General features: G+C 50.6%; 3 protein-coding genes across 6 annotated transcripts; 2 read left to right on the top strand and 1 right to left on the bottom strand.

The window, feature by feature from the left end:
- The first annotated feature begins 6,777 nt into the window (after positions 1 to 6,777).
- On the top strand, positions 6,778 to 11,682 carry Cimap1a (ciliary microtubule associated protein 1A). 2 transcript variants are annotated; one of them, XM_003461278.5, is made up of 8 exons: positions 6,778 to 6,881; positions 8,682 to 8,769; positions 9,112 to 9,228; positions 9,421 to 9,621; positions 9,966 to 10,067; positions 10,193 to 10,314; positions 10,940 to 11,080; positions 11,345 to 11,682. In XM_003461278.5, the coding sequence occupies exons 3-8, from the start codon at positions 9,120 to 9,122 to the stop codon at positions 11,432 to 11,434; spliced, it is 765 nt and encodes a 254-aa protein (XP_003461326.1). In that variant the 5' UTR covers positions 6,778 to 6,881; positions 8,682 to 8,769; positions 9,112 to 9,119; the 3' UTR covers positions 11,435 to 11,682. The 2 variants fall into 2 exon arrangements, with proteins under 2 accessions (XP_003461326.1, XP_063108099.1); XM_063252029.1 differs by lacking the exon at positions 8,682 to 8,769 and having other exon boundaries at positions 6,790 to 6,881.
- An 894-nt stretch (positions 11,683 to 12,576) lies between these two features.
- Positions 12,577 to 16,637, bottom strand: Bet1l (Bet1 golgi vesicular membrane trafficking protein like). The gene is made up of 4 exons (XM_003461277.5): positions 16,474 to 16,637; positions 15,435 to 15,526; positions 15,159 to 15,215; positions 12,577 to 15,014 (listed from the first exon to the last, which is right to left on the bottom strand). Exons 1-4 carry the CDS (start codon positions 16,490 to 16,492, stop codon positions 14,847 to 14,849), a joined length of 336 nt encoding a protein of 111 aa, XP_003461325.1. The 5' UTR covers positions 16,493 to 16,637; the 3' UTR covers positions 12,577 to 14,846.
- Positions 16,638 to 16,797: 160 nt separating this feature from the next.
- On the top strand, positions 16,798 to 23,037 carry Ric8a (RIC8 guanine nucleotide exchange factor A). Of its 3 annotated transcripts, none has more exons than XM_063252019.1 (11): positions 16,798 to 16,983; positions 17,412 to 17,643; positions 17,864 to 17,911; positions 17,996 to 18,586; positions 19,078 to 19,169; positions 19,721 to 19,871; positions 20,914 to 21,009; positions 21,111 to 21,255; positions 21,330 to 21,474; positions 21,864 to 21,983; positions 22,346 to 23,037. In XM_063252019.1, exons 2-11 carry the CDS (start codon positions 17,560 to 17,562, stop codon positions 22,464 to 22,466), a joined length of 1,593 nt encoding a protein of 530 aa, XP_063108089.1. In that variant the 5' UTR covers positions 16,798 to 16,983; positions 17,412 to 17,559; the 3' UTR covers positions 22,467 to 23,037. The 3 variants fall into 3 exon arrangements, with proteins under 3 accessions (XP_063108089.1, XP_063108090.1, XP_063108088.1); XM_063252020.1 differs by having other exon boundaries at positions 16,824 to 17,014; XM_063252018.1 differs by having other exon boundaries at positions 16,824 to 17,643.
- Positions 23,038 to 23,072: the final 35 nt, after the last annotated feature.

The raw sequence follows: 23,072 nt of genomic DNA, 5'->3' as shown, positions 1-23,072 counted from the left end.
CTATGCCCTACACAAGCATGTGCACACACAAGGACATGCAGGTGCACACATGCGAACATGCATGCGCATACCTCCCAGATGCTGGGGGTTATGCCACAATGGGCCCACACCCATCTCTCAGAGAGGACCCTGGCTGTCTGCCTCAGGGAGCAGTGGCTTTCTGATTATTGGCCACCAGCTCATTGGGCCCCCACACATCTGCCTTCCAGGAGCAAGTGCTGAGCAGTGAGGATGACGCCTGAGTGGACATCAGACACAGCTCCTGACAGCACAGGATGAACTACACCAGCAGCCCTGGATGTGCTACCCATGGCTGCTTCCCTACAAGTAAACTGACCCTCAAACTGTTAGACCAATAAAGCCTCCTGCAGCCTAGGCATTGGCTTCTGTTTCTCCCAACACAGGGATACATAAAAGACCATCCATAGTACTATCAGGGGCACATGCAGATGTACAAACTCAGATAAGTGGGTCATACACAGGAGGCCCAATCCAGAGGGATACACAGGAGCAGGCTCCTAAGACTGGGACAGAACTCTGGCAGACACCACATGGCAGGGGATGTGTTAGGCTAAAATGGAGTATGACTGAGGCCACTGAAGCAGGCAAGGCTGAAGCAAACAGCAATAACTTTATTGCATACCACATGCAGTCAGGTCAAGGGCAAAAAGACCACTGGCCCTGAGCAAGGAGGGAGGGCAGGTTTTTACAGGGGATTTTAGATAGGGAAGGGAGACATTGCTGAGGGGGTTGTAAAACTTGGGACCTCTGAGTAGGGGATCTAAGGTTAGCTGATAGACAGGACAGTGTTGGGGATAGGGGAGGCTGGCAGGCACAGCATGTCTCTTGTGGCTTTTCTGTGGAACCAGCTCTTTGCTGTGTAGGGACAGCTGCCAGCTTCCTTTTGAACACCTTGCTCCTCCTGGTATGACACTCCCCTGTTTGGGGGAGTTTTTTCTCTCCTAGCTGGGTAGGGGTCCAATGCAGAGACCTGACATTCCTGCCTGTTATGTTACAAAGGGAGAGCAAGGGAGCAAGAGTACAGTCTCTCAAGGCTTCTTTAAGCGTGACTGAGAGCTGTATAGGCAACCTAAAACAGAAAAATGGATGGGGTGCTGGTTGGACTGCAGGCTGCTGTGGGCAGAGTCTCTACATGGATCAGTGTGGGGTTCTTGTGGGACAGCAGTATTGCAGGTCATCTGGAGGAGTTGTCCAGCTGTCATGGATCGGACTTGTCCTTGGATGAAATCTGTTATAAATCTGATTAGGCAAGGCCCAACAAACAACAGTAAGAAGACTGAGATCAGGGGCCTAAGAATGAGGAGCAGCCAGACATCCATCTGGTTTGGAAGATGTCCCCTCCCCATCCCAAGGAAAAGTGTCTGTCAGACTAGGAGATATCTAAATTTTTAAACTTTTGTCATGTGTGTGAAGTTGACTTGCAGTTTGGGACCAGAGTGAACCTTCAGGTTTGGTGAGTAGGGTAAGGGGGAGGATAGAGGGAGACTTGGGGGGAGGCTGAGTAGCAGACTAAACAATGTCCAATGATCTATCTGACAGTTGTCCTCCCTCCAGGAGGGGGCTGAGATGAAAAGTTGGTAGCCTTTATGAAAGCTGTCATGAAGGAAATAAAGAATCTGGTGAGTTTTGGAGGTAGGGAGGAGATACTTTCCTTAGACAAGGAAGCATCCATCAGAAGTGGGCAGCGGCTGATATTGTAACTGTTCTGTGGAATAATTGCGAATGATGCCTGCCAAAGAGAGTATTGGCCCTGAGGCGGTGGGTGGAGTCTCACAGAGGCAGCAGCCCTCTTTGCTATCTGGCCTGTAAAGGAGTTTTCTTGTGTTATGAGGCCTACAGGCTTTTAATGTCCCTTACAGTGAATGACCCCTGCCTGAGTGGGAAGGAGCACTTCACTTAGCAGTGTTTTTATCAAGGTGGAATTGATGATAGAGAATTCCATAATGGTGAGAAATCCCCTTGCTACCCAGATTACTACATGGCTGTGGGAAGTATACTCTGAGTCTGTAAATGTTGATTGCTGTTTCCTTTACACAGAGTGAGAGCCGAGGTCTGGGCTGAGTTTAGCCTGCCATGAGAGCTTGAGGTTTGATTATTGTGTCAGTTTGTAACTATTGCATATTCAACTTTTGTAGCTGAAGTGGAGGAGGTCTTGTAGGAGCTTCTGTCTCTGAGCCAAGTGTGCTGTGGCTTAGGTATAGGAAGGTCTGAAATGTTGGGGGAAATCTTCGTGTGTAATTGCAGAAAAGAGGGACAGTCATGTTCCCAGGAGGGGCTTGAGTTGTTATCTCTTGTTTGTAGCAAAATTAGGGGGTCTGCCTGCTAATTGGAGCTAAGGAAGAGGACACAGAGATGTAGGGGTCATGGGGCCAACAGTAGTTGGGGGAGATGTGAGGAAATAAGGAAAGCTTGGAGTTCATGAGGAGTATAAAGTTATTGGGATATGGAAGATGATTTTTAGGGCTTCCAAAGCCTTTAAGCAGGAGGGTCACCCTCTGATGGTGAGGTCCAGTGCAAGAGGAAGGAGAGGAAGGTGACAGGGCTGGATGTTATATCTTGACTCAGAACTGCTGTGGGACATCCCTTGTGTTCTGTTGTATGTAGGGAGAAGGGGTGAATGAGGTCTGGAATAGAGCAGTGGTTAAGGATAAGGCCTGTTTTAGTTTCTGAAAGGACACATTGAGGAAAGCCTTTTGGTCTAGGTGGCCTGAGAGGTTGTCTGGGTGAGTTCATATAGGGGTTTGGCATGTATAGAGAAGCCTGGGATCCAGAGGTAGAAGTAGCCTATAATTTCCAGAAACAAAAGGAGCTGTTGGACTGTAGTGGGCAACTGGATTTGGGTGCTACAGTGTATATATTTGGGAGGTAGAAGTTTTGTGGAGTTTTTTGTAGAAGGATGCCTAGATAAAGACTGAGGTCTTACAGATTTGGGCTCTGGAGGGGGACTCAATCATCAATATACTGGAGGAGGTGAAAAGCAGCGGAGTGGAAAGAGAAGAGGTCATCAGTGATTTTGGGTGTAAGAGAACGGTGAAGAAAGCATCTTTGAAGTCCAATATGGTGTAGCGGATGGTGGTGGAGGGTATGGAAGATAAGAGGGTGTAGGGATTGGGGACTATAGTGTGGATTCAGAGTATAATTTGATTGATATCTCAGAGGTCTTGGATCATACAGTATGATTGGTCTGACGTCTTGACAGCAAGGATGGGGTGTGTTGAAAGGGGAGGTGACAGGTATGAGAAGGTTGTGGCTGCAAAGCCAGATCATTGATAACAGGTGTACATCCTCTGAAAGCCAAATCAGGTAGAAGATATTGGTGCTGAGTGAGGTACAGGTGATTGTCTTTTAGGGGAATAGGAGGGGAGTTTGGTGTGTGGCTATAGAAGAACTAAAGCTATCCCAGACACATTGGTCTAAGGAAGGGAGAAAGGACTGGAAGGGGGGGTCAGGGCTAGGGGCAAGATGGGGAGAGCAGAAGAGGCATGAGGCATGAGGTGGTGCTGGGTTAGAGTTGCAGTTTTACTAGAATGTCTCTTCCAAGGAGTGGAACAGAGCAGGTTGTAATGACTAGGAAATCGTGAGAAAATATATGGTTTTATAATTGGCAGAGTGGGGCTGTCTTTGGGGGCCTGAATATGGTACCATCAATTCCCACAACAGAGATATCAGTATCCCTAAGCCATCCTGAGAAAGAGGGAGAGGTTGAATGGGCTGTCTACATATCAGTTAAGAATGAAACAGTCTTACCTTCCATCATACGAATTACTTGGGGTTCCACTGTTGTGACAGTCCAGGGGAATTCTGAAAACTTTGGGACATGTCAGTCATCTGAGGCCCACCCAGTCAAATCAGAGAGAACAAGAGTGTCCAGTGGGGTGCCCTGGGAAGGGACTCCTGCAGCAGGCTTTGCTGCTGAGGGACACTGTGATTTCTAATGAGGGCCCCTACACGTGGACCATAGCTTAAAGGGGTCTAGGGTAAGTGCACTTGTTGGCCCAGTGGCCTGACTGTTGACACTTGAAGCAGAGTCCTGAAGGGGACAGTTCCCCTTTTTGCCCCTTTGGACTTGTCAGTATTAGTTTTAGGTTTTGGGTTTCATATGGTGGAGGCAAGTAATTGTAGGTCAGAAATGACTGCTGGTGGACACCCTTATCTCAGTTATTTTAGACCTTAAAGATCTGGGAGATTAATTCCTGTTGTAGGGTCTCAAGGCCAGTCTCAATTTTTTGGAGTTTTTTTTCTAATGTCAGGAGCTGCTTGGGTGATAAAACATATTTTTGGGAATCCATGGTCCCTCTGAGGTTTCTAGACTGAGGGCCATATATTTTGTTGGGGTGGTTGTCAGCTGTGACATAAACTGAGCAAAATTTTTATTCTTAGAGTAATTTTCTTGAGTTTTTCCTAATTGACTGATTTGTGAGCTGCCTTTTTAGTCCCTCAACAAGGCAGGCAATCACGTAATCATGTGCCCTTTTTAATGTGCAAGGACAGAGCAGTGAGGGGGATGGAAATGAGTTTGGTAGGGTTACAGGAAGTACAAAAATAGGAGAGACAGAGGAGGGCAAACATACCACTTACTAAGCCTACAACAAAAATCATCAAGATCCTGGAGAATTAAAAAGTCAAATGTCTTGTTAACTGGCCATTTGGACTGGTTGTTCAACTTACAGACTGGGCAAGACATATTGCAGGAGTAAATCAGGTGTTTTGAATTCAGGTCAGGAGACACAGCAGTTTTTATTAGAATGTAATGGTTTATGTGTGTGTCCCCCAGGCCTCAGGAGCTTGCATTGTATATTTGTGATGGTTCATTGTCTAGTGCTTGGATTGATAGTGTCAGTGCTCCACCCACATAGGGGTGGAGCCAGGATGTGATGTAATGGCAGGAAGAAGGTGTGTTTTTCTCTTTGCTGGTCTGAGCTTGCTGTCGACGGCTGCCATGAACTGAGGTCCAGCCATGCCCGCCTGCCTTGGAGCCAACTGAGTGTGGACTGAAACCTCCAAAAACTGTAAGAAATAAACCTTTCCTTTCCCAACTTGGGCATCAGGTATTTTGTCTCAGCGACGAGCTTAAAGTAACTAAGACAGAATTTGGTACCAAGGAGTGGGGTCGTTTGCAGTGACTATACCTGGCCATGTTTTTCAAGAGGCTTTGGAAATGGCTTGTGGGTGGAGTTCGGAAAGGTTTGCACATGTCTCCTGGATGCATAGAGCTGGAGCAGCTTAGGCTGTTCTGTAGAGGAGATTCTGGTCAGAGCTCAGGAGACCAGAAAGCCTGATGGTAAAGACCAGGCTTGAGAGGTTTCTGCTGGGAAGGACCGCATTGGTTGTTGGACTCCACATGATGTGTGTTATGGCTTAGCAGAAAGTTTGTCTGCATTTTGCTCCTGCCCAGAGACATTGCCTGAGACTGAGACAAAGGGCAATGGACTGATTAATCTTGAAAAAGAAATTAAAAAGCAACCAAATGTTGAGGCTGTGGCATGGCTATTGTTGGTGGCTTTCAGCCAGCTTTATGTTTTGAATCAGGAGCAAAGAGCCCAGCAGGATAATGTACAATGCTGTGAGTTTGGCCCGAAGGAAGATTCCAGGAAGGGTGTGGATTGTAAAGACAGAGTTGAGATTTTGATTCCTGAGGTGAAACAAAGAGATAAGAAAGATGGCCCTGGGGCATCCCAGGAAGCAGGTCCCCACCCTGTGCAGCCTCACAGAAAAGATGAAAAATTTTGCTCAGAGAAAAAAGCTACAGAGTGCCATGCTCCAGAATGGCGACAGAGACCACGTGAGGTTCCAGAATGGCGACAGAGGCCACGTGAGGTTCCAGAATGGCAGCAACACAGAGAAGCTTTTCATCACAATCAGGTAAACAGAGCCCTGGGATCCAGGCAACTGACCCCTACCGCCAAGAGAGAGAAAAGCCTGGCTACTGCTTCAGCTAGCAGCAAACCTTGGCGGCATCCACAAGGTGCTGATTTTAGGTGCAAGGAAAATGCACGAATTCTGAGGGTAAAACGGCTTCTACCTCGATTGCAAAGGGCCTGGGAGGCCAAGCAGTGTGCCCCTGAGAGGGCAATTTGTGAAGATGTAAGGGTGAAGCCGAAGGTGCAGTGGAGACCCCAGAAATTTGGAAAAGCCAGGAATGTGGATGATCCAAGGGAAGCTGCAAAAAGCGAGCAGAGAAGATTTAAGAGAAAAGCTGTGGGAGTTGAAATCCCTGGAAGTGCCCTGGGGGTGGAATCACCCAAGGCTTTTGGAGCTTGCAACCAGATTGCTTCAGATGCTGAGCTTGGAACTCTAGGACTTAATGTTCATCCTGCTGGATGCTGGACTTGTTGCTTTGTTTCCAATACTTTATATTCCCCTGTTTGTAACTTTTGGAATGGTAATGTTTATCTTGTGCCTTTGCATTTCAGAAATGTTTAATCTTGTTTCATTTGTACAGGGGTTACAGTTACAGTTTGCCATAGATCATGGAGGAGACTTGGGACTTGGACTGTTCAGCAATGCTGAAAGTTAGAACTTTGGCAACTCTTGGAGGTGGACTAAATTGTGTTTTGTATAAAGGATGTACATGAGTCCTGGGGGCCAGGGGTGGAATGTCATGGTTTATGTGTGTGTCCCCCAGGCCTCAGGAGCTTGCATTGTATATTCGTGATGGTTCATTGTCTAGTGCTTGGATTGATAGTATCAGTGTTCCACCCACATAGGGGTGGAGCCAGGATGTGATGTAATGGCAGGAAGAAGGTGTGTTTTTCTCTTTGCTGGTCTGAGCTTGCTGTCGACGGCTGCCATGAACTGAGGTCCAGCCATGCCCGCCTGCCTTGGAGCCAACTGAGTGTGGACTGAAACCTCCAAAAACTGTAAGAAATAAACCTTTCGTTTCCCAACTTGGGCATCAGGTATTTTGTCTCAGCGACGAGCATAAAGTAACTAAGACACAGAACACAAGTAAATGGGGAGGGGACAAGAACGGAAGGAGGCGGATGAGTCAAGACTATAGTAGAATGAGGGTGACTCAAGAAAAACAGAGGACATCTGTCAATTTCTTGAAGGCAAGGACAGCAGATGAGGTGACAAAACTAGATGTCTCCAAAGCCTGGGTGGCCTCAAGGGAGCCTGGTACTGGTGGGGGGTGAGTATGACCAGGCCTGGGGTTTCCTGCAGCACAACTTTGACAGGGTCTTGAAGATCAACAAGGGCGAAGAAGGGATACTAGAACAACAGAGAAGACAAAATATCACTCACCTGGCCTGAAGGGAGAATCAAAACCAGCAGCAAGTCGAGGCAAGGGACTGGCTAGAGGTCCAGTGTCAATAGTGGTCTCAGCATGCCCTGATCAAGGTCCAGGAGGGCGTGGCTGAACCCTTGAGGAGGTGACCTTGACCCCTCTTCACATGAGGCACCAGATATTAGATTAAACTGGAGCATGACTAAGACTACTGAGGCAGGCAAGGCTGAAGCAAATAGCAACAACTTTATTGCACACCACATGCAGTCAGGCCAAGGGCAAAAAGACCATTGGCCCTGCGCAAGGGGTGAGGGCATGTTTTTATAGGGGATTTTAGATAGAGGAGGGAGGCATTGCTGAGGGGGTTGCAAATTTGGGGTCTCTGAATAGGGCATCTAAGGTTAGCTCATAGACAGGACAGTGTTCAGTATATGGGAGGCTGGCAGGCATAGCATGTCTCTTGTGGCTTTTCTGTGGAATCAGCTCTTTGCAGGTGGCTGTGTGGGGACACAGCTTTCTGTCTACCAGCTTTCTGTTGAACACCAAGCTCCCCAAGGTGTAAATAACAGATCTGTCTGGGGGTGTTTTTACTCTCCCAGTTGGGCAGGCATCAAGTTCAAAGACCTGATAGGATGGAGCACAAAGCCAGGCAGGCATCAGGGCAGAGGTGTGGGTGGCAGGACCCAGAGTAACAGAGCTCAAAAAAAAGTATCTAGGGCTCAGAGGGGAAGGACCTCAGGAACACAGCTGTATATGAGAAATGTGACAGCATAGGCAGAAAGTACACGAGCATGAGGGCCTCTGAAAAGATACTGTCTTCAAAGTCACCCATGGAGAGATGCCCTCAGTAGAGCCTGATTCCATGAGGGCCCTGATAATGTGAAAAAGCACCCAAGGGCCCCACGGTGGAGTAGGCCAGCTGGGTCTCAGGAATGTTAGCAGAAGCAGCCTCCCCACCCTGGCTACTGCTTAACACAACATACATTTCAATCTGACTCCAAACCCAGGATCCCTGACAGCCAGAGCTTCCCTGTGTCTCAGTTTCCCAAGATCAGGGTTTGTGACAGGGCAGTGCTAACTGATCACCACATTCACTCCTGGTCCACCCTGGGCTTGGGGCCCTGTTCCTCCCTATACACCCTAAAGAACATCCGTATCTGTTAAGAGGAGAGTCAGTGGGGAAGGTAAGGGTCCCTAGAGAAGGTGGGGTACCCAGGTGAGAGTGAGGATCCCTAGAGAAGGTGGTGTCTCTGACTAGGTGGGTTCCCAGGAAGGGTGGGGCTCAGTAAGAGCCCAAACAGAGCCATTGTCTCCATCACACTTGCTGTAATCTAGAACTCCTGCATCCCACAAAGCCACATTCTAGAGCTCAGGGACCCCTCCCTAATTCTCAGGGAGTAGGGAGTCCTTTCTCTCTGTGTTCTTTTCTCAGGAACTACCAGGTACTGAGATCCAGGGAAGGGGACCACCTACGAGGAGTTTGGGTGTCAGGCCACTCTGAACTGCCCTACTCCAAGGAGGTAAGGCCCTGAGCCTCTTACCCAGCAACTGTACAGCTCTACCCCAGGAGATTCTTACCAAGTGATGAGCAGGGTTTTCCAGGCCCCCTGAAACCTAAAAGGGTGGCCAGTTACTAGCCAGAGTGAACACTGAACACAACTGGCATCCCTTATCTTGGAGCTGAAGAGGGCTGAGCACACTTCATCAAGCAGAAAGTTTCTACTGCCCCTGACTGCATGAGATCCTGTGGAGGCTGAAGACTGTGGCTCTGCCCTATCAACATGAATAAGACCAGGGTGGGGGTATGGCAGCAAGGATGAGACAAGCCAAGACTTTTAGAACAGTAGCTTTCTTGTCCACAGAGCCAGCCATGACGGAGGAAGTGTGGGTGGGCACCTGGAGGCCCCATAGGCCCCGGGGGCCCATCATGGCCCTCTACAGCAGCCCTGGCCCCAAGTACCTGATTCCACCCACGACAGGTCAGAGATAAGGGCCTGGGGGACTGGTAGGGAAATAAGAATATCAGCCTGAAGAGGATCTGGATGGCCTGGGGTGGGTATGGGTGATCGGGGATACATCTGGGTTGGTACCCCAACAGGCTCCATCCCAGACTGCCAGTTGGGGCAAAGTGGCAGCTGGTTCCAGGCTGCTCAGAGCCACCATGTCCACAGGCTTTGTGAAGCACACGCCCACCAAGTTGCGTGCTCCAGCCTATAGCTTCCGTGGGGCCCCCATGCTTCTGGCAGAGAACTGCTCCCCAGGACCCCGCTATAGTGTGAACCCCAAGATATTAAGGACCGGCAAGGACCTTGGCCCTGCCTACTCCATCCTGGGGCGCTACCACACCAAGACGATGCGGACCCCTGGCCCAGGTGAGAGCCCTCATGCTCCCAGCCCAGGAAGATGAACTGTCCCATCATCCCAATTGTCCCTATTGGGGGGCCACTGTATGTCCTACTGTGTCAATGTGGGGCGTGCTTTTCTATCCCCTTTCTACTCTCAGGGTACCATCAGACCTTAACCCACACTGCCTGCTCAAAACAGTTCCTATCCCCCAGCCCTAAAGCCAGGTTTCCATCCTGGACACTGCTGGCCAAACATACTCACTCCATGCCTGTTTTGGGGCCCAGAGCCTTGTGTCTGGAAGGTAGAAATTTTCATCTGGGGAGGGGGGTAGGCTGCACCCTGATTCTCATACCCTTTCTCTCTGCCACAGGTGATTATTTTCCAGAGAAATCTACTAAGCATGTGTTTGACTCAGCACCCAGCCACTCCATCTCTGCCCGGACAAAGACCTTCCGGATAGACAGCACTCCAGGTCTGCAGCAGCCCACAGTCACCTGGACAACTGGTGTTTGGGTCCCCTAGGGGTAAATGAGAAACAGCTCGATGGCAGATGGAAGTCCGCCAAGCACTGGCCTGAAGCTCCTGTCTACCCTGCAGGACCCGCTGCATACATGCTGCCGGTAGTGATGGGACCACACACTGTGGGTAAGGCCTCCCAGCCCTCCTTCTCCATCAAGGGCCGCAGCAAGAGGGGCAACTTCAGCGACGACCTGCACAAGGCAAGGGTCACCCAGCCTCGGACAGGGAACAGCCCCTAAAACCTAGGACCCTCAGCCCTCCACTGCCCTGCTGAGGCATCTTGTGACCTGTGTCCTCTGCATGCCTAAGGAGGTAGATCCAGGACATCAGCAAGGGAGACAGTGCCAGTGCTGAGGACAAGCAGAGGAATATATAGGGCCTACCTAGAGGGCACCAAACTTTTTAGATGGCTTTAGGACACAGAGGAAGAAGAAAAACTAAGCCCTGAGACATCTGGAGGAGGAAGGTTCCTACTCTGTTAACAGCCAGTGTAAAGGCCCTGGGACATGAGGCAGTATCAGTGTCCCACATCTGGTCTACTACCAGCAACAGTACATAGCCCTCAAGCCAAGAGGACAGTGTCCCAACTAAGAAGGGACCTCATACACATGCTCCTGGGACTGGCATACTCTGGGAGTGTCATTGACACAGTAAGGCTGAAATGGAGGGGGTGACACACACACACACCCCAAGGTGCCCCACTAGAGACACAGCCATTTCAGAATTCCTTCTGGGGACTCAGGACCTGGAACTGTCCCTGCCCTTGGCCCTTGGGATCACATGCCATGGCAAGGTAAACCTGTCTGTGCCATCTTTGCCTCCTAGACCCCAGGTCCTGCAGCATACCGCCAGACAGATGTGCAGGTGACCAAGTTCAAGGCTCCACAGTACACTATGGCCGCCCGGGTAGAGCCTCCAGGAGACAAGACCCTCAAGCCAGGACCAGGAGCCCACAGCCCTGAGAAGGTTTGGGAACAACAACCCTAGAGAGGGGTTAGGGGACTCAAGGACATGCCAAAGCGGGCAGGAAGGGAAGGGGTGTAACCTGCAGGGACCTCAAGATGGTGCACTTGCCCCAACAGCAACCCTTTGGACAGAGAATCAGAGCCATTCATTATACCTGACAGCAGGCTCTAGGTCCCAATCTCATGACAGTCACTGCTATTGAGTGCTGGTTCAGAGGGTTAACACCCAAGTGCAAGTCATTGCCAAAAGCTTTTCTTCTCCCAGGTGACCCTGCACAAGCCCTGTGCCCCCATTGTCACCTTCGGCATCAAGCACTCTGACTATATGACACCCTTGGTTGTTGATGTGGAATAGCCCCAGCCCCACATCCTGCAGCCTGGATCCATCTCATGCCTACAAGATTCCCAGGGCAGATGCAGGCTGACACCTCCTTCTGAGCAGAGCCACAGCAAGGGGACCCTGCAGGACAGAGCATGCTTGTTTGGACAGTTGTGACAAGTTTCCTTTTTTAAGGTTATTTTTTTCTATGCTATCTTCCCAATTGCTAATATTGCTTCCTGTTGTGCCCAAATTACTTAATAAACCATGGATTTCAATTATAAGGATTTGTCTTGGGGAAGGACCAAAATCATCCACAGATTTCAGTGCAAGTCCATGTGGGGTCTCATCCCTGGCTCCCAGGTCTCAAAGAGAGACCTCAGAGTCCTGCCTCACACTTTGGAGAACTACAGTCTCTAGGAAAACTAGAGTCCACATCCCTCCCCCTGAATCTGGACCAACCCAGATAATGGGTATAGAAGTGCTACTGCCTGATGCTCTCCATTCGCCCCAGTGTAAGGAAGCTCAATACATGTGAGTGGTCTTGGGTGACAGCCCAAGCCTCTCTGCAACTGAAGCCTCACTATGGTAACCAGAGCTAGTCATGCCTCGCAGGCTGCCTCAAATTTGGGTGCAATAACAATGAAACACGATAAACCACTGTTGCTACGCTGAGTGACTCTAAGTCTCAAGGAAATCTATTACTTACCACGAGCTAATACAGGATATGGGCAGGGACACTGGCCAATCTCAGCTGGGCCTGGGGGATCTGCACAGGTTCCTCAAGGCCACAGACAGACCTTGAGGAGAATCTGGACTTCCCTTGGCCCAGGAGAGGCCCATACTGAGCAGGTGGCCTAGCCTGCATACCAGGACAAAACTTACACCTGCACAGCAGAGGTGCTGATTCTTCTGCAGTGACCAATCCTGTGACCAGCTTCAGGGTCACCACATTTACTCCTTTACCCCATAGAAGTGACACTGTCATGGCATGTGTAGTACAAAAAAGCACAGCAGAAAGTGGTGGGCCTATGGCTGCCCTGCCTAAGGTTGAGCCATGGGGATACCAAGGGGCAACAGTGGATCCAGGGAAGAGACAGGGAACAGACTCCACACAACCTAAACAAATAGAAAAAACCATCTCTCTCAAACACCCAGAAAAGACAAAAAATACATGATACCTTCTTCACAAAGCAGTTTATTCCACATTTTATTGCTGAGATGTTCTTATGAGACACAGTCTGGCAGCTCACAATCCTCACACTGAGTCTTTTTCTGGTTTATTAGTGTTGGAGACCAAGTTGGCAAACTCCACTTACCCAGTGGGCCAGGTGTCAGGTATACAAGGCCAAGCTAGAGAACTAGGATTATGGACTCTCAGGAAGCTGGTTTGATCCAGTGGTAGCAGAACTGCCATCCCACTTCACAGGATTAAGACACCAGGAGAAACAAAAAAAGCTAACTGGGAAGGAATGACAACACACAGACCAAAGACAGCCAAAAAGGCTGCAAACAACCAAGAGTCCTGAGGAAAAAATGAAGTGACCAAGGTTACACAGAGGTGGCAAAAGTTCTCCAGGGGAATGTCACCCCAAAATGCAAGTCTTAAGTTTCTACTCTGCACCAGCAAAATAAGCAGGCAATGACCACAGCGAGTGTTCTGTGGATCTGGGATCTGCCTTTGTCTCTCAATTCGGCCATGGTATATTCAGAGGAAATGGAAGTCAGCAGTGTGTGGCCAGGAAGATGTAGAGCTTGTGAATGTACCCTCTACTGTGTCTGCAGTGATCACATAGGGACATAACATAGGCAGCAATCCCATTTGGTGACAGCAAAAGACTAAGCAATCAGGCTGCCAGAGCAAGGAGGGGAATACAAGCAAGACTAGCCTACCAGGAGGGGTTGTCAAGGAAACAGTGAAGTCACAGAAAAGCTGAGGCACTGAAAAAGGAGTATGCACTAAGAGGGGAAGAAGTCAAAACAAAAAGGAGAATCTTCCTCTCCCAAGTGAAGCAGGGACTCAGTCAGACTGAATGGAAGGGCCAGAAGATGAAAAGAGGGGGTGTGTGAGCATGTCTGTGGAAAGGCAGACATGCTGTGTAGAGGAAGAGGACAGTTGGGTAGCTGGGCCTGCAGAGGAAGCAGGGAAGGACCATGATGATAAGGCAAACTATGGGTGATCAGTCAACCCAGAACTCAGAGGAAAACTTCTAGCTGGACAAGCCTCACAGTGTGGCAATATGGGGAGGCAGACAGTGAGCTAATAGTGCTGGAGAGGGTAGAAGTACCTGGAAGGCAGACTGGAATATGGTTAGAAGGGCCCAAAGCTGCACAGTTCACTACTTAAAGGTCCTTTATGTGAAGACAAAAGTACCACTCTCTCAGAAATTGCTGGCCCTGCCGGCTTCATAGTTCAGTTCAATTTGCATGAAGGAGAGGTGGTAGCTCAGAGCATCCCCACTGCAAGGGGAGACTAGCTATGGGAGGTAGGCAGCAATGTGGAGCAGGGGATATGTTCTGCTATAAATGCCACAGTGGCCTCTCTAGGCAGCCTTCAGCTCCATGAAAGCCCTCTGAAGGAAAATCTCCCCAACACTCCATCTGACTTTGAAGGCCAGACTAGCTCTCCCGGGGTACATCTCTAGCACTGGAGAGGTTCTGAATCCCGAGGACATCCATTTCTGTTCCTGAACACAGCGCTGTGATGCAAAAGGGAAACCAGCCCTGTGTATCCAGCCAAGGCTGTATAGTCCATGCCTTCATTAACAGCCCACACTTTTCATACTTGTCCATATCAGACCACCTCTGCTCAACACTCTTGGCCAGGAATAGCTGTCACATCCGTGCTGAGCACCTGCAGGTGAGGAAGCCAGCTTTTTTTTTTTTTTTTTTGTCTTTTTCCTTTTTATCGGTACCAGGGATCGAACTCACGACTGCCTGCTTTCAAGGCAGGCGCTTATGCCGCTGAGCTAAATCCCCAGCCCCTAGAAGCCAGCTCTTATTGGGGTCACAGTCACTGTCCCTTCCTGTGGTGGTCCCAGGGTTCTCAGTAAAATCAGACATGTCCTCACCCAGGAACAAATAGCACAAAAGAGTCTTAAAACTTCAGACCCTGAGGGCTGGGAGGAGGGCTGCTGGCCATGTGAGTATATTCAGTACTCACAGCTGCTCTACTCAAGACCTGGCTGGTCCTGGTGCACTGTAGCCCCAGCCTGACCAATATCTCTAATTCCCGAGTAGAGGTAGGGGCTGGGTCTTATTTTTCCAAAGGGAAAATACCCTTCCACAGGGGATTAGCCAACTTGATGGCTAGGTCAAGAGGCCCCTCCACACAGGAAAAAGATTTCTGACCCATGGTGGTGATTTCAAAGTAGTATTTTGCAGGTGAGTCCTTAGGAGGTCCAGATACCAGGTGGAGAAGATCCTAGAATCTTTGGCTCCCACTGATTCACGTCCTTGTCCTTGACAAGAGGTAAGAAAGGATGAAAAAGGCCGTGAGCAGGCCCACAGCCATGCCACACAAAAGCTTCCGGTTGTCTCGTCCAGACCGTGCCATTGTGGAGAACCGCTTCACACTCCCCGTGAGCAGGCCAGTCACACTTGTGAAATCTGAGTCCTGGGGCAGGGGACAGCAAGATCACGAAGTGTACCATCTCAACTACCACTCCCCACTTCCCATCCCCATCACTAGAGCACAGACTGCTGAGCCAGGAGCATGGGGTAGACCTGATGGTAGCTCCTGCACTCTACAGACCCTTACCATGCTGTCCAGGTACTGGTTCTGGTCTTCTGCATCCCTATCAATGTCCAGGGCCAACTGGCAAGAACACAGAACAAAGTCAAGTCAAGGAAAACAATTCATACAACATCATTCTCCCCTCTGACCAGCCAGGCATTGTCCATAACCCTGCTCTACACCATGCCACCAGCAATAGATAAAAAAAAAAAACTGCCTAACCCTAACCTCAAGGTCCTCTGCCCACCCTCTTAGCCCCTTGAGGTGGAAATGAAAGGCCGAAAAGAGGCCACTACTGACCGATTTAAGCCTGGAAACCTTGGAGGCAAGGCTGTCAGTCATCCGCTTGTTCTCCTGATCTAGAATCTCCTCCACAGCATCAGAGCTCTGGGCTATGAAAAGATAGATAGGTTAAAAAGGATGCCCATGAGTGAAACCCCAACCCCAATCACTCCAATCAAGTCTGGCCCAATTAGATTTCCCAGCAGGTGGACCATGAAAGCGCTTGACAGGAATGTAGCACTGTGGTGTGAACAGAAGTCCTTCATGCAGACCCAGGTGAAGGTAGGAAGGGGACCCCACAGGCTCACTCCAAACAGCCTCTCTTGATACTGTAGCAGCATATAGACTAACCCTAGGAATACTGGAAAGATGCACTCCACAGACATTATCATCTGTGACTAAGGCACTGTTCTCCAAGGAAAAGAATAAACACTGGTAGAGGCATACGAAAGAGTATCCAAGAAGATGGCAGGAGCCCCCTTACTACAAAAGAAGTGAATAAGGCTCCCCAACCGCCCATAATGAGTGCCGGGCTTCGCCTCCTGTGACACTCATAGTGCCTGCGGAAACCTGACAGGGACGGGCCAGGTGAAGTGTCATTACCAGGCGTATCACGTGGTGAAAACCGCCCCTACCAAATACAGTCCAAATCTGTACTGGCCCAATGCCCAGCAAGAACCGGCAATGTGACCCACCGCAAGAAATGCAGCCGTAGGTACCACTGGCGTGTTCAGAACCGGAAGGAAAGGTGCAGGCGACCTGCCGACCACCCCATGCCGGTTCACTTCTTTCACACAACAAAGACCGAAACGCCTAGGCCCCCAAGTCAGTGCGCGCCTGCTTGGAACTCTGCCCACTGCACCCTCACCCGAGTGGCGTCGGACCAGGGCACTGAGACTCCACCCAGCTCACCTACCACCTGCAAACCACCTGCCGCTTCAGGTTCAGCGTAGTTCAGTCACCTAGACCCGGAAGACTGGTCCGCCCCCACACAAGGACCTCCAGTGAGGGAGGCGTGGGCAAGGGGGGCGGCTCGGCCTAGCTTTCGGGCGCTCACCCTGAGTCCAGTCCGCCATCCTAGTAAGGCAGTGCGGGCCACAACTCACTGACAAGGCCACAAGAACCGCAGACGTGGCACTGAAGCCCGATAGACTTCCGGCCCCGCCTCTCCAGGGCCCTCCCACTTTCCAGGCTCATTCGATATCCGGGTGAGGGGCGGTAGCGCTGTGGGAACGGAAGTGATGCATTTTCTCCTTCCCTGGTCAAAGGAGGAGTGAGCGTTGGCTCTTGGCTTAGCAGCTGGCTTTGTACTCGGTATTCTTAGTTCCCGGATGTGACTGACAGCCAGGTCCTTCCGGTCCGTGGGCAAGGGCGTGACCGGAAGTTCTCTCGGCTCTCGAGGCAGGGGCCGAGCGATCCTGAACTAGCTTCACCCGGGCCAGAAAACCGCCTTTGGAAGGCGGAGATAGGTACTCAAGATGTTGCATAAAATGCAGCCGTGAAGAATTACCGAAAAATGAAATGAAGATACGTGGAACCGAAAAAGCCTTGAACGCAGCTCTCGCAAGTACAGTCACCGCCCCCACTGATCCTTTCCGGTGTGTCCTGCAATCTTCAGCACACCCTCTGGAGTGGACACGTTTACCAGTTCTCTTCAGAGAGCGCCTGGGCCAGGCCGGCAGGGTGTTTCTTCGCACCCCGCAGCCTCCCAGTCATCTCTTGAAGCATTTGGAGCGCTAAGTTCATATTGTCTCTCCCGTGAACTCCACAAAGGCAGGGGCCGGGAAGTCATGTTGTCCATAACCCTGTTGTACACCATGCTAGCGTCTCCCACGCAGCGAGGTTTCTGCACACAGTTACCCTACTAGTTGTACTGGGTATCGGGCGAGAGTCTCTAGTGCAGGGATATATGAGGGGCCCCTGCTCAGTTCCTGGACGACTCAGCCTCCTTTAGTAACGTATCCTGACCAGTGCCTCTTGGTCGCTCCACCTTAGGCAGCAGCATAGCCCGAGTCCCCGCCCAGTGCGGCCGGGTCCCGGCTTCCACCGCGCGCCGACGCTGGGCTGCCGAGCCAGGGCGGAGCCGGTGGGCTAACTCCTTAGATTTTGCGGGCCAGGCTTCGTGGTGCTGGGTCCCGGGACGATGGAGCCCCGGGCGGTTGCGGATGCAGTGGAGTCTGGAGAGAAAGATGTGATTACGGAAGCTCTGAGGAGGTATAACCAGGAGGTGAGCAGAGCCCCTGCGCCCAGGAACGGGCGCGGGAGGGAGGAGGCAGCGTGAGTGAGTGATGCTGGTTCTAAGCTGGTGACAGACCTGGGTGCTACCCCTCGGGAGACAGCTGTATGGGTGGCTGCCTGTTCAGAGGCAACAGACTGCCCCGCCCCACCCCTGAAAGAGCACAGGCCTTATCTGCATAAGAGGACCTGAGTCCACTATGTCTCTGCAGCACTCGGAGAGCTTCACCTTTGATGATGCCCAGCAGGAAGATAGAAAGGTGGGTGCTAGCTCCAGGGGTAATGGGGCGAGGAGGGCTGCCCCAGAGAGGGCCAGGTGGAGCCATTGTCCTCTCTGCCCGCAGAGACTCGCAAAGCTGTTGGTGTCTATCCTGGAGCAGGGCTTGCCACTTTCACACCGTGTCACCTGGTTGCAGACTATCCGAATCCTGTCCCGGGACCGTAGCTGCCTGGTTCCATTCACCAGCCGCCAGAGCCTGCATGCACTAGCCTCCTATGCTGACATATCTGCCTCTGAAGGGTCCTCCTCAGAGGCTCCTGACATGGATGTCGTGCTTGAGGCCCTCAAGTGCTTGTGCAATCTTGTTTTCAGCAGCCCTGTGGCACAGGCACTTGCTGCTGAAGCCCACCTGGTAGTGAAACTTACAGAGCGTGTGGGGCTCTATGGCAAGAAGAGCTTCCCCCATGAGGTACAGTTCTTTGACCTGCGGCTCCTCTTTTTGCTAACTGCGCTGCGCACTGATGTTCGCCAGCAGCTGTTTCAGGAGCTGCATGGTGTTCACTTGTTGACTGACGCACTGGAGTTGACGCTGAGAGTGACCCCTGAAGAGGGCCCCCTTGTAGTCCTTCCTCCCCAAGAGACGGAGCGAATCATGGAGATCCTCAAAGTGCTCTTCAATATCACTTTTGACTCCATCAAGAAGGAGGTAGAGGAGGTAAGTTGTGGCTTGAAGCTATGGTGGGGCTTGCTTACCTTAGCTGCATTGCTTCATGGACAAGTCTTCCACAATACCTTTAGGTTCCTGAGTGTCAGACATAGAGGACAATAGGACGTCCCAAGAGATACCTACTCCAGGCAGAGATCTTAAAGTTTCTAAGGGAGGTGGGTGCCTAGCAGGAAAACTTTGAGATGCTTGAGGAGGCTATAGGATATTCTCCACTTGTGAGGCCTCGTGTGACCAAGGCCCAGTATAACTTTATCCAACAGGGATCCACTAATGTCTTATCTGTAAAGTATGTTGAGAAGCGCACTCATGGGCTTTGGGGGAAAACAGCAGTGATTGCCTTTAGCCTAGCACTGATCAAACTGGTCAAGGTTACCAGAGCAGTCAAGGAAATGTGGTAGTTAATGCCACACAGTTCTGCAATGCAGTAATACAGATGAATGGAGCTCCCTCTCACAGGAACCCTTTCTGCTTTTGGTCAGGAAGATGCTGCTCTTTACCAATACCTGGGGACCCTTTTGCGGCACTGTGTGATGATTGCTGCTGCTGGAGACCGCACAGAGGAGTTCCATGGGTGAGAGCAGAGCTTGTCATGCTGGGTCATGTCAACCTCTAATTGATGGTCCCCAACTCTTGACTGTAGACAGGTACCACTGGAGAGCCCAGACCCAACTGTAGAATTCAACTTTTTCAGGGGAACTAGACAATAGTGTATTTCCAAAGAACCACAAGTGCTTCCAGGATGTGGCAAAGACAACATGTATGGATTTAGGGACAGAGTAGTGGGTGTGGTATCACAGCGGGTGTGGTATCACTGGGCAGTGTAATCCCTCACCCCTGACTTGTGCCTGGACTGGTATGGGTTCCCAGAAATCTTTTGGTGCTTCAGCCTAGGTAGTTTGAGACAAATGGGGTTTCTGTGGATGGTGCTATCCCTCAAGAGAACTCCACCATACACCTAAGTGGGAGAATTTGAGACAGTCTCTGCTCTTGCCTGTGGTCCTTTGTGCTGTTCTGAGATCCCTCGGACCCTGGCTCACGTCATATGTGGCCAAGCAGGGTACCAGGGATTGCCTTTGTGCTGTGGGACCAGCCCCATCAACATCCCTGTGTAACTGTCCCCAGCCACACCGTGAATCTCTTAGGGAATTTGCCCCTCAAGTGCTTGGATGTCCTCCTCACCCTGGATCTACACGAACATTCTTTGGAGTTCATGGGAGTGAACATGGATGTGATCAGTGTCCTCCTTGCCTTCCTAGAGAAGCGCTTAAATCAGGTAGGCAACTGTGATCACTGCTTCTGCACTGTCCACACTAGCAAGTGCATGTTATGTTGGTGGTGCAATTTGGGCAACTCCTCCAGCTGCTCTGTGGTCCAGCCAAGTAGCAACCAGAACACTGGGCTCTTTGTCCCTCCAAAGTATGTGGACAACTCTTCACTTTTAAGGTTTCACTTGTGCTGGCTACTACAGGCAACAAGCTTCTCGGGGTCTGGTGAAGTGCTTGTTACCTTTTAGTAGTTCTCGTGTGGTCCTGGGAAGCCCCTCGTTCCTGCTTGTGATCTTCAGACACCTAGTGTCCCTGTGTAATGACAGCCCTTAATAATAAGCATCAGCTGTTCCTTGACATCCTAAGAAACTTACAGGATACTCTAACCGAGTTTCTCTTTGTTTTCTGCAGCTACATCACAGGACATCTGGGGGGACTGGAGTTCTAACCAGTCCTTCTTGAGTTTGCAAATGTTAAGCAGGCAAAAGCTTCAGGTTAAAGTTCAATAGATTGCTGAGGAATTCATGTTGCCAGGCAAAGGATGCTTACAATATGAGCCAGGCAGAAAAGGAGCAGGTGTTGGGCATCTTGGCTGTGGCCACCTGTCCCCACTGCTATAGCTACTTGTGTTCAGTTTTAGGGAGATAATAGGGGAGGATAGACAGGGTGGGGACTCTGGTTGCTTTCTATGAGACACAGAGTAGAGATTCTCTTTTTGCTCTCATTTTCTGAGGGCAGTATATGTGCTAGTGGTGTGTTGACATCTTTAGAGAGCTTATAGCTTGTTCTTATTCTTGGTTTATAGTTGAGGTAGTTAAACTGAAAGTAGTTGAGATGTTTGCCCAAGTCCCAAAGCTTCTAGTACCTTCCTGAGTTAGGTCCTGACCTCATTGCTTTGGAAACTGACAAACACCCACTTATCAGCTCCTGGTCCTTGACTGACTTGCTGCAGTAGGCTTCTTCACAAGTCTTTGTGCCAGTAGTGAGGTGGGGTACACGGAGCGCTCACCACTGCTTCAAAGTGGGGCAATGACAGAGGCTCTTCTGCAGACCCATAGGCTGAAGGAGAGTGTGGCTCCTGTACTAAGCGTGCTGACTGAGTGTGCCCGCATGCACCGTCCAGCCAGGAAGTTCCTGAAGGCCCAGGTATTTCACAAAGGAACCAGAGCACCAAGGGGATATGGGCAGGGCCTAGTAACAGAGGCTAGACTGCTCCAAGCTCTGGCTGAGGGACATTTCCTCCCCAGGTGCTGCCTCCCCTGCGGGATGTAAGGACTAGGCCTGAGGTGGGAGAGCTACTTCGGAATAAACTGGTACGGCTCATGACACACCTGGACACAGATGTGAAGAGGGTAGCAGCGGAGTTCCTCTTTGTCCTATGTTCTGAGAGTGGTGAGTTAGGGGGAGCCTGACCCTAACCTTCCCCGCTCATCAGCTCATACACTGATTTATGTCCTGGTCCCCAGTGCCCCGGTTCATTAAGTACACAGGCTACGGGAATGCTGCTGGTCTTCTAGCTGCCAAGGGCCTCATGGCAGGGGGCCGGACTGAGGGGCAGTATTCGGAGGATGAGGACACAGACACAGATGAGTACAAGGAAGCCAAGGCCAGGTATGTGCCTCCCTACCCTCAGGTTTCCCTCATTGCCCCTATTTTCTGCTCACCAGCCACATTCCTGTGGTAGGGGGACAGAGTGAGGAGTACATAAGGCCTTCCAGAACAGGCACATGGTCCAAAGTGATGTGTTCTGATCTCTGAGCCTGAAGAACTTGAGTCCAGAATAGCTGGATCACTGGGAGGACTGGCTGATGGCTGCTCTTGAAAGAGCTTGTCCCTGTAGCTTCCATCCCTGTTTTCTACCAGGAGAATGAGCTCCTTGCCATTCCAGGTTTGGGCAGGAGGATGGGGACCCCCCTCCCCCCCCGCGCATGCCACCCCTACAGCCCCTCTTTTTCAGGAGTCACTAACACATTCTCTATCCCCCCCACCATGGGAAACAGCATCAACCCAGTGACTGGCAGGGTAGAGGAGAGGCCACCCAACCCTATGGAGGGCATGACAGAAGAGCAGAAGGAGCATGAGGCCATGAAGCTGGTGAACATGTTTGACAAGCTCTCCAGGTATGTGTGGTAAAGAAAGGCCTGCAGCGGGGAGAAGAGAGGCTTAGAAGCCTCTGGAGTGGGTCACAGAAGGGCTAAGATTATGGGCAGGCTGCATTACCTGTGTTTGAAATCACCTGTCCTGGAAGAAATACCCTAGAAGAGTTTGGGGAGATCAGCATTGTACCCATTTTACAGCTGAGGAAGTCTAAGGCCATTAAAGCAAGGACTGATGTCTCAAATCCATTAGATAGCAATTAGGACTTGAGCTTAATTAGTACAAAGTTGAACCCAGGCTCTCCCAGCAGCAGGCAAAGACGAAAAAGACCATTGCCTGGCATACTAGGTCCCTTCCTTGGTCCTACTGCACTTTTCTCCTATAGGCACCAAGTCATCCAGCCCATGGGAATGAGTCCCCAGGGTCACCTTACATCCCTGCAAGATGCCATGTGTGAGACCATGGAGGGACAGCTCTCCTCAGACCCAGATTCTGACCCTGACTGAGGATGGTGGTTCTGTCCCACCTTCAGAATTGGTGCTGCTTCCAGAGACATCCTTGAATGGATGGCAGCCTTGGGAAGCCCAGCCCCTCTCCAGCTGGAGTCCCTTTTTCTCTGCCCCAAGTTCTGTTCATGATTTGCCTCTAGTCCTATTTCTTATCTTGTAGACTGCAGTAGTCTTGTCCTGGGAACTTGACTATGTTTTCTTCAGATGAGACTGGCCTGAGTGGACGATGTGAGTGGAGAATATGTGGGGCTGGCACACTGCATCTCACAGGGGAAGGGATACATTAGAATTTTACCAGTCCACACACTAGGTGCCAAGGTAGGCTGTTGTATCTCCACCAAATGGGGCTACTCATCCTTCCACATTTCCCTTGGTCCTGTCCCAACCACCTATTACAGTGTCCAGATATCCATGTTCTCACTGGCTGTGACAGTGTCAATTGAAGAATGTCAGTCCTACCCACTGGTCCAGACTATGAAGGAAAATGACCCTCATGAGACCATAAGATGCAATCTTGAGATTTCCAGGGGTCATAGAAACATCTAGAATAAAGAAGAGTTTTGAGCAAGACTGTGTGAATGTATATGTGAAATAGTTGAGACA

This window comes from Cavia porcellus, unplaced genomic scaffold (genome assembly GCF_034190915.1).
Source record: "Cavia porcellus strain 051 isolate PalLab524CR breed Dunkin Hartley unplaced genomic scaffold, mCavPor4.1 scaffold_6, whole genome shotgun sequence".
NCBI lineage: Eukaryota > Metazoa > Chordata > Mammalia > Rodentia > Caviidae > Cavia > Cavia porcellus.
Note: the sequence above shows the minus strand (reverse complement) of the source record. Positions and strands in the feature narration are given on the sequence as shown.

Bases quoted from the DNA above. Each gene is read 5' to 3' on its own strand.
- Cimap1a (XM_003461278.5), top strand. From the start codon at position 9,120: ATGACGGAGGAAGTGTGGGTGGGCACCTGGAGGCCCCATAGGCCCCGG. The intron at 9,229-9,420 runs GTCAGAGATAAG...CCATGTCCACAG, and splicing joins CCTGATTCCACCCACGACAG to GCTTTGTGAAGCACACGCCC. The intron at 10,068-10,192 runs GTCTGCAGCAGC...TCTACCCTGCAG, and splicing joins CCGGATAGACAGCACTCCAG to GACCCGCTGCATACATGCTG.
- Bet1l (XM_003461277.5), bottom strand. The intron at 15,216-15,434 runs GTCAGTAGTGGC...TGTTCTTGCCAG, and splicing joins AGGTTTCCAGGCTTAAATCG to TTGGCCCTGGACATTGATAG. The intron at 15,015-15,158 runs GTAAGGGTCTGT...CCCCTGCCCCAG, and splicing joins ACCAGTACCTGGACAGCATG to GACTCAGATTTCACAAGTGT.
- Ric8a (XM_063252019.1), top strand. From the start codon at position 17,560: ATGGAGCCCCGGGCGGTTGCGGATGCAGTGGAGTCTGGAGAGAAAGAT. The intron at 17,644-17,863 runs GTGAGCAGAGCC...ATGTCTCTGCAG, and splicing joins TGAGGAGGTATAACCAGGAG to CACTCGGAGAGCTTCACCTT. The intron at 19,872-20,913 runs GTAGGCAACTGT...GCTCTTCTGCAG, and splicing joins TAGAGAAGCGCTTAAATCAG to ACCCATAGGCTGAAGGAGAG.